The 9,974-nt window shown below is 37.2% G+C and overlaps 1 protein-coding gene across 5 annotated transcripts in view; it reads left to right on the top strand.

Annotated features, from left to right (window-relative positions):
* GPR176 (G protein-coupled receptor 176) overlaps positions 1 to 9,974 on the top strand; it is a 113,458-nt gene that overhangs the window by 12,803 nt on the left and 90,681 nt on the right. For 3 of the 5 annotated variants that reach the window (XM_082443171.1, XM_082443169.1, XM_082443173.1), the window contains one exon: positions 8,915 to 8,972. The exons of 1 other annotated variant lie outside the window; for it this stretch is intronic. Coding sequence is in view for 1 of the 4 variants with exons in the window: in XM_082443169.1 (XP_082299295.1) it covers positions 8,915 to 8,972 (58 nt within the window). In the remaining 3 variants the exon portion in view is untranslated. Of the gene's footprint in view, positions 1 to 1,840; positions 1,886 to 8,914; positions 8,973 to 9,974 lie in introns of all 5 variants that reach the window. One more of the 5 variants, XM_082443172.1, reaches the window with a different exon arrangement.

Here is a 9,974-nt window from a genome sequence, read left to right as displayed (position 1 = left end):
AAAAAGAAAGAATAAATAACGATGTAATAAAAAAAGACTATGGAAGAATTGTGTTTGGAATTTTCCTTTCGCAGCTTCTCTAATTGTCATCATCCTGTCCCACTCTAGCGTAATATTTATCTTCCATTTTTTGTCATGAGGGCATTTTCAGGAGTTGACATCAATGGGGCTATGTGTAGATTTGTGTATGTTACGATGTGTTTTTATGAGTGGAATGTAAATGCACATTAACAAAGCGAAAGCTTGTGTCCCAAATATTTTCAGTATTCATTTAACAAACAAACACTGAACACCTACTGGGTACCAGGCACAGTGCACCGTAGATTTTTGAGAGTTAAATTCTAGTATTGTCACATTTACTTAAAGAGTAGATTATTGGGGAGGCAGTAGAAGTGGCTGCATTTTTATGTCTGCATTTATTCTGCATATATATATATATATATAGAGAGAGAGAGAGTTTGATTGTTTTGTTTTGTTTTTCCCATTGGTAACTTTAACCCTGAAGAATGATGGTGCCAGGAGAAATTTTCTCATAGTTTGACTCTAAAAATTTGAGTACTATTGAAATAGAACAGCATGTGTATACAGGGCAGAGTAAATAGTGCACATTTAACAAATATTCTGCTTCCCATGTACTTTCAATTCTGGTAACTTGCATTGGATTCAGGAATTCCTAGGTAAATCTGCCCTTAATTCAACTCTTTTTCCACACAGCACTTTAATTGACATGCAAAAACTGCTTCTGTGGATGTCTTAAAAGAGGAGACTGATTTTTGCCCTTGATCTTTGGTTATGCTTGACTTGGCCTAGCCAGGATTCCCCCTTACACATGACTTAGGTCCTCCTAAGAGACTTCCATTTGCTCCTTTTTATTTTCAGAAAAAGTATAAATATGGTTAAATTTCTAGTAATCAAAAGTCAGAGAACTTGTGCAAAAGTGAAAGGCATTTCTGGTTTTCTTAAAAGCTTAACTACGTAACATTGCACTGTGCAGTTGTTTCTGGTATTCTTGATTCATTGTTCTTTGAGGATTTGACCCATACAGACATATCTATGTCATCAAATCCTGGTAATGCCAATTGAGGCTCAGAGCTTAAGTTCCAAAGCCATGTGCAGTCAGTTGCAAGGCAAGTAAACTTGGGAAGCCTAGTTTCATGAAGCCCAAAAATAGAGAAAAATTATCCCAGAAGAATCTAGAAGGCTGAAAAGTAAATGGAGGATGGAATAGTGTCTAGAATAGCATATGACACTGGTTTAATCTACTTGTTTTCTCTGTGCCCAGACATGGACAAATGAGTTTTTTCCCTTTACATAAATTCAAATATACTTCCCATATTCTCTACATAGAATTTTTCATTGGGATTTCCAGAGGCCTACTATTATGTGAAAATAATATCTTTGTACTGTTGATATCTTACAGCTCTTTTTGAAAAGTGTTTTAGTGCCCTGTATGAGGGAAAATCCCCAACAACTTTTAATAACTATAATATATCCAACCATAGGGAATGTTATTTGCTGTGTTGAAAATGAACTCGAGAATTGTATATAATATTGTTCAAATAATGCCTTTTGAAGGTTTGTGTGAGCTATTGTCTCAGCCTTCTTTATGCAACATATTGGGATATATTCAGATATACCGTAGATTTTGAAAGAGAGTCAAATAATTTAGATTGCCCTTTGATAAATATATGGCACACACCACTTTTGGTAGTGAACAATGTGAAATCAAGGACTCAAAAAGAATTGGAACCATCATTTCCAATAAATGTTTTGCATTTAACTCCTCAGAGTTGATCTTTCTCTTTCTTTTTCCCCACTGTCTTTGGATTCACAATCCAAGTGCCTGGAAAGCTGGACCCCTCTCTGGTGCTTTGACTTGAAAAAGGTCAGTGGTTGTGACCTAGTCTGTTACCTCTAAGCTCCTTCTGGACAAATTGCCTGTTATCTGTTGTTACCATCTTTGGAGGCCTTTAGGAGATTTTTATAAATGCATTTGCTCTTATTTAAAGAAAATCAGCACTGTAGACAACAGCCAAGAAGTATGTCTCCTACCCTGAAATTTATTTTAAAATAGAGAAATCAGCCTGCCTTCCTCTTGCCAAACCACTGTATGTTTGGTTCCTGTGTTTAACCTGTGTCCCCTTTCCTTAGCAATAGTCTGTAGTGAACCTTTGGGAAGTTGATGACCCCAAGTAAAGGTCCAAGTTGTCTGTTGTCTGATTCCTTGAGGTGGTTATTGAAGTAATCATTTCAAAGGAAAGGGGGGAGGGTGGTTACTTGTTGAATTGATTTCACAGGTGATGTGGAGAAACACCATTTTTGCTCATGGTAGTCTATAATATTTCAACTAAATTATATTGGGCACCAGCAGTGTTCATGGTACTCGTTTGACAGAGAAATATACTTGTGCTTTTGATACTAGTTGAAATTAATCAGATAACAGCTGGATAATTCTTGGAGTTCCTTAGTTAAATGTTTGATAGAAACAATGTTACTACCAGTTTGTGCTCATAATTCATAATTACGAGGATGATTTTTCATAATTATATAAGTAATACATTAGCCATAATTATAGCTAATAATAATGTAATGTCAACAGTCTATATATATATAATAATGTATGATAACAAATATATTGGCCATAATTATAGCCAATAATAATGTAATTATCAACAGCCTTATTATACCTGCTTTTTCTGTTTCTGGTATGCCTAGAAACGTAGTAGATTACATCAAGAATAAGGTGTCCTGAATTGACCTAAGGAGTTTGAAATGGTGAGGTCAATAGTTATCAGCCTGGGTAGATGAACTCCTAATATACTGACTCAAACTGCCTCATGTTGCCATTGATTTCCATATGCTGTATGCATTCTGCCACCCCACTCTTTTATAATGTAATACGTTAAGCACAGGAAAGCAGTCTGGCCTCCATCTGAATGAAATACTTTTGGTAACCCTTTGCTTCTCCTTTCTAGGCCTTCAATGGACAGCTTCTACTTTCCAATTCTTCTGGAAATTAAATTCTGTGAAAACTTAAAAAACTTTATCGAGATTAAAATTCATATATTACACATTTCAGCCAATTATAGTATACAGGTCAATGGTTTTTAGTATATTCACAGAGTTATGTAACCATCACCACTATGGAATCCCAGGAAATTTTTATCACCCCCTCCAAAGAAATCACATTCGCATTAGTAGTTGCTTCCCATTTTCCCTAAGTACCCTGAGCCCCAGCCAGCCACTAATCTACTTTCTGTCTCAGTGGATTTGCCTGTACTGGACATTTCTTATGTATGGAGTCATAAGATCAGTGGTTCTTGTAATTGGCTTCTTTCACTTAGCATAATGTTTTCAAGGTTCATTCATGTTGTAGCAGATACTTCATTCCTTTTCTGTGGCTGAATAATATTCCATTGTATGGATATACCACCTTTTCTTTATCCATTCACCAATTGATGGACATTTGGGTTGTTTCCACTTTTTGGCTATTATTAGTAATGCTGCTCTGAACATTTGTGTAGTTTTCGTGTGGGCATAATATTTTCAATTCTCTTGGGTATTTAGCAAGAGTGAAACTTCTGGGTCATATGGTAACTCTAAGTTTATCTTTTTTTAGGAACTGCCAGACTGCTTTCCAAAGTGGCTGTGTCATTTTCTATTGCTACCAACACTGTATCAGGGTTCTAATTTCTCCACATCCTCGCCAACGTTTGTTATTATTTGTCTTTTTGGTTATAGCCATCTTAGTGGGTGTTAAGTGGTGTCTTGTGGTTTTGATTTGCATTTTCCTAGTGACTAATGATGTTGAGCATCTTTTCATGCTCTTATTGGCCATTTGTGTATCTTCTTTGGAAAAATATTTATTTAGATCTTTTGCCCATTTTTAACTTGGGTTGTCTTCCTGTCAGTGAGTTGTAAGAGTTCCTTCTACAGCTGACCCTTCAGCAATGCGGGGGATAGGGCCATCGACCTCTGGGCAGTCAAAAATCCAAGTATAACTTTAGTCAGCCCTCTGTACTCATGGTTCCAGCACCCGTGGAATTAACCAACCATGGATCATGTAGTACTGTAGTACGTATTTAGTGTAAAAAAAAATCTGCATATAAGTGGACCCACGTAGTTCACACCTGTGTTGTTCAAGGGTCAACTGTATATTCTGGGTACTAGACCCTTACTGATAAATGATTTGCAAGTATTTTCTCCCATTTTGTGGGTTATCTTTTCATTTTCTTAGTGGTGTCCTTTTAGGCACAAAAGTTTTAAATTCTGATGAAGTCCAATTTATCTAAAATTTTTTGCTGTTGCTTGTGCTTTTGGTGTCATTTCTAAGACACCATTGCCTAATCAAAAGTCATGAATATTACTCTTATGCTTTCTTCTAAGAGATTTACAGTTTTAGCTCTTACATTTAGGTCTTTGGTCCATGTACATTAATTTTTGTACATACTGTGAACTAGGAGTCCAAATTCATTCTTTTACTTGTGAGTATACAGGTGTCCCAGCACCATTTGTTGAAAAGATGCTTCTTTTCCCATCGAATTATCTTGGCAATCTTGTTGATCCTGTGAAAACTTTTGTTACCATTGTCCCACTGAAGGATTTTCATAAACCTTTGACAAGGAATAAGTAAGAGGAAAATAAATCTTTTCCCCCACTGGCAATTTACTTTAAGTGCTTTAAAAACATGATCTAGGGACTTCTCTAGCGGTCCACTGGTTAAGACTCCGTGCTTCCAATGCAGGGGGCACGGGTGCCATCGCTGTTCAGGGAACTGAGATCCCACATGCTATGCAGCGTGGCCAAAAAAAAACCAAACCAAAACAGTCTTTCCCAGAGGCATGGAGATGAATGACCTATCCAGTGTATTAATAGAGACATAGTTAAATATAATCAGTTAATTGCTTTTTTTCTGTGTTTCCTAGATTCTTCTACCTAGTCTAGCAATTAGGCCCCTTTTCATGTGTGCTAATGTGCCTTGTCTCTGTTAGGGCTCAGTCATTTGTAACTGCTAGGATGTTAATAAATGATCTGGCTACATCATAACTCTGCTACATTAACGTTGTTTCTAACAGGAACTGCTGTCATCTAAAGCAGCTAACTCCAAGAATAATTGCAAGAATTTCACCTTTACAAAGGTTTCTACAGCAGTGAGCTCATTGGAGCAGAACGACGTATTTAAAGTTTGGTCCACTGTTTTGTTTTTCTTTTATCTGATCCTGTTTTGTTCTGGACCTTAGTCTGTAGTCATGTGCTAAGGAAATACAGAGCTCCTTTGTTTAGGATTAGAAATGTAACCCTCCCCAATCAGAGCAGTGTTTATATCACGTTATAATATTCTTTTACAGGTATACCTTGTTTTATTTTGCTTCACTTTATAATGCTTCAAGGTAATAGTTTTTTTTTTACAAACTGAAGGTTGTGGCAACCCTGTGTTGAGCAAGTCTTTGGGTGCCATTTTTCCAACAGCATTTGTTCACTTTGTGTCTGTGTGTTACATTTTGGTAATTCTTGCAATATTTCAAACTTTTTCATTATTATTATAATATTTGTTGTGGTGATCAGTGATCTTTGATGTTACTGTTTTAATTGTTTGGGGATGCCACGAACTGTGCCCATGTACGTCTGCAAACTTAATCCATAATGTTGTGTGTGTCCTGACCACTATACTGCCTGGCCATTCCTGTCTCTCCCCCTCTCCTCGGGCCTCCCTATTCCCTGAGACACAGCAATACTGAAATTAGGCCAGTTAATAATCCTGCATTGGCCTCTAAGTGTTCAGGTGAAAGGAAGAGTTGCATGTCTCTCACTTTAAATCAAAAGCTAGATGATTAAGCTTAGGAAGGCATGCCGAATGCTGAAATAGGCCAAAAAAAAAAAAAAAAGGCTCTTGTGCCAAACAACCAAGTTGTAAATGCAAAGGAAAGTTTTTGAAGGAAATTAGAAGTGCTACTCCAGTGAACACACAAATGGTAAGAAAGAGAAGCAGCCTTATTGCTGACATGGAGAAAGTTTTGTTTGGATAGAAGATCTTACCAGCCACAACATTCTCTTAAGCCAAAGCCTAATCCAGAGCAAGACCCTAACTTTATTCAATTCTGTGAAGGCTGAGAGAGGTAAGGTAGCTGCAAAAGAAAAGTTTGAAGCTAGCAGAGGTTGGTTCATGAAGTTTAAGGAAAGAAGCCATCTCTATAACATAAAAATGCAATGCGAAGCAGCAAGGGCTGATGTAGAAGCTGCAGTAAGTTATCCAGAAGATCTAGCTAAGATAATGAATGAAAGTGGCTACACTAAACTACAGATTTTCAATGTAGAAAAAACAGCCTTCTGTTGGAAGAAGATGCCATCTAGGACTTTCACAGCTAGAGAGGAGAAGTCAATGCCGGGCTTCAAGCTTCAAAGAACAGGCTGACTCTCTTGTTAGGGGTTAATACAGCTGATGACTTGAGGTTGAAGCCAATACTCATTTACCATTCTGAAAATCCTAGAGCCCTTAGGAATTATGCCAAATCTATTCTACCTGTGCTCTGTAAATGGAACAACAAATCCTGAATGACAGCACATCTATTTACAACATGGTTTACTGAATACTTTTTCTGGGGGGGGGAGCTATCTTTTTATTTATTTATTTTATTTTTTAAATTTTTATTGGAGTATAATTGCTTTACAATGTTGTGTTAGTTTCTGCTGTACAACAAAGTGAAGCAGCTATAATTTACTGAATATTTTAAGCCCACTGTTGAGATCTACTGCTCAGAAGAAAAGATTCCTTTTAAAATATTACTGCTCATTGACAATGAGATCTTGGGCACCTACTCGCCCAAGAGCTCTGTTGGAGATGTACAGTGAGATTCATGTTGTTTTCATGCCTGCAAACACAACATCCATTCTGCAGCCCATGGATCAAGAAATACTTTAGACTTTCAAGTCTTATTCTTTAAGAAATACATTTTGTAGGGTTATAGCTGCCATGGATTGTGATTCCTCTGATGAATCTGGGCAAAGTAGATTGAAACCTTCTGGAAAGGATTCACCATTCTAGATGCCATTAAAAACATTTGTGATTAATGAGAAGTCAAAATAACAACAATTAACAGAAGTGTAGAAGGAGGTGATTCCAAGCCTCCTGAATGGCTTTGAGGGGTTCAAGACTTCAGTGGAGGAAGTGATTGCATTTGTGGTGGAAATAGCAAGAGAACTAGAATTAGAAGTGGAGCCTGAAGATGTGATTGAATTGCTGCGATCTCATGATAAAACTTTAATGAATGAAGAGTTGCTTCTTATGTATGAGCAAAGGAAGTGGTTACCTGAGATGGAAGTTACTCCTAGAGAAGATTCTAGGAAGACTGTTGAAATGACAACAAAGGATTTAGAATATCACACAAACTTAGTTGATAAAGCAGTGGCAGGGTTTGAGAGGATTGATTCCAGCTTTGAAAGAAGTTCTGTGGGTAAAATCCTATCAAACGGTATTACATGCTACAAAGAACTCATTCATGAAAGGAAGAGTCAATCGATGGGGCCAACTTCACTGTTGTCTTGTTTTAAGAAATTGCTGCAGCCCCCCCAGCCTTCAGCAACCACCACCCGGATCAGTCAGCAGCCATCGACGTGGAGGCAAGACCCACACCAGGAAAAAGATTATGGCTTGCTGAAGGCTCAGGTGATGGTTAGAATTTCTTAGCAATAAAGTAGTTTTTTAATATATCTGAACACCTATTAAATAGATTTTCTCTTTTAGACACTCTATTTTACAAACACCATTAGGTATAATTAGTAAAGTAGTACGAACAATAAAGTTTGTAGATATTTTTAAAAAGAGTTTGGAATAAAATGTACCCATTGAAAAATTTTGAAATATGGCAATAAAGTATTTTTTAAATTAAGGTATGTACGTTGTTTTTCTAGACATGCTATTGCATACTGAATAGTCTACGGTATAGTATAAACATAACTTTTATATGCACTGGGAAACCAAAAAATCCATGTGACTCACTTTACTGCAGTATTTCCTTGATTGCATTGGCCCAGAACTGAACCCACAGTATCTCTGGGGTATGTCTGCCTGTGTTGACAGTTAAGGTATAGTAGAACATTTTTGATGCTGGTAGACAAAGCAACTAATTTATTGTCTGGAATTTTCATCTTTAATTAATTTTTTTTTTTTCGGTCCTAAAGTCTCAACTCCAAATATTCACGGTTCTGCAAGAAATATCCTTTTACTTTATTGGGTGGAATTTTTTAGAAAGGGAGGAAATTTGTCTCAAAATGGGAACAAACAGATGTGGCTTTGTTTTTCTCTGGGGTGTCCAAGTCTCTGAAATTATCTCTTCTGCAGAGTTTGCCAAAGAGTTTCTCTACTTGTCATTTTTCTGAACACGCCATTTAGATTGGTTGTGACTGGAAGCTATTGTGAAAACCGTTTTATTGTCGAGGAACTTCCAGGTTGGCTGGGCGGAAAATCTTTATCAGTCATAAAGTGTAAAAACTTAGAGGAGTTTTTGGCTAGGCTGAAAGGCATGAGTGACTCTAGGTGAAATTTAGAAGTAAGGATTTACCCTAGGCAAAACTAAAAAGTAAGAAAACTATCTTCAGAGAATCAACACCCATTTTCAGAGTTTTTATGTTCTCATATTCACTCCATCTCTTTTCAGATACCTCTTGTTTTCTTGTTGTCCTTTTGGGTGCCCAGTGACCTTGTCCTGAATTGCTTACTTGTCCTCTCTCTTCCAAACTTAACAGAAATTGAATTCCATTCCCTCATGGTGGCATGCTAAATAAATAAACCATTTTAGATGTACATGTTAACAGATGTTATTGCATTAATACATTGACCATTAAGGGTACTTAAAAAAAAAGTTTACTGTCTTAAGCAAAAAGGGTGACTAAGTTGAGCATTTCATATATTTGACAGGTGTTGAGAAATGGGTGGAGTGGATCTTTTTGGAGCCTCTAGTGACATCATCATATAGGTAAGCCTGTTATGGATGTAGGGCGTTTAGAAAAGTTGAGGGTATAAGCATACACCTGGCATGTAAAGGAGCAGGAGGGTATCAGTTGATACTAGTGTCTTATTCTTTTTTTTTTAATAGTTTTAATTCCCTCTTTTATAATTTCAAATGTATTATTTCAGATTGTTATCTTGGGATGCTTATTGTGTCTGCTGATTCTCTCTTATGGTTGATCATTTCCTTGAATGTTTGTAAGTTTTTGATTGTGAGTCCATCTCCTTTTTCTGAAAGGTACTGTGAAGTCTTGGCTGCAGAAGTGGCCTCCAGAACAGTTTCACGTTTGCTCCTGCCGGGTGTTATAGGGTTGTCACTAGCCCAAGATCTCAACCACAGGAAAAGGCACATTTCCTTGCCATCTCTCTGAGGTAGAGGATACAGTTTTCACTCTCTCTTTCACTGAGGTGGCCACTCTTTGAGGATTCTGGATTTACGCAGGGCTTTCCATTACAACTACCTGCTTCAGGGGGGTCCAGGCTCATTCAGTCTGTGTGTGGGTGTTGAAACCCAAAGTTAGCTGTGAGGGCCTAGTTCCTGGTCTGAAAATCACTCCTCAGTGCAAGCTCTCTGGTCTCTCTTTTAGGCAACTGGGAATTTCCTTTTATTTCTTATAAACTCAGCTATGAATTTAAAGATGTCTTTTGTTTTATCCAACACTTCTAGTTGTTTGTAGCAGTGTTCTAAGTTCTGCCACGTTGCCAGAATCGGAAGTTGGCGAATACGCAAAACATATTAAAACAGAAGGTGGGATGATTGCTAGATTTGATTCTAGGAGATATGCCACCATCAAATGGGGTGGTGGCATCAGGTCAGAATAAGAATACCTTGAAAGATTAAGGAAAATAAGTTAGAAAGTGGATGAGGGAAGAGAGCTCAAGTAAGTTTAGGAATCTAAAGAACATTAAGAGTATGTCAGCCATAAAAAGGAACGAAATTGGGTCATTTGTAGAGACGTGGATGGATCTA

This window comes from Balaenoptera physalus (assembly GCF_965194825.1).
Source record: "Balaenoptera physalus genome assembly, chromosome: 2".
NCBI classification, from domain to species: Eukaryota; Metazoa; Chordata; class Mammalia; order Artiodactyla; family Balaenopteridae; genus Balaenoptera; species Balaenoptera physalus.
The sequence above is the reverse complement of the archived record's forward strand: the minus strand, read 5'-3'. Positions and strand labels throughout refer to the sequence as shown.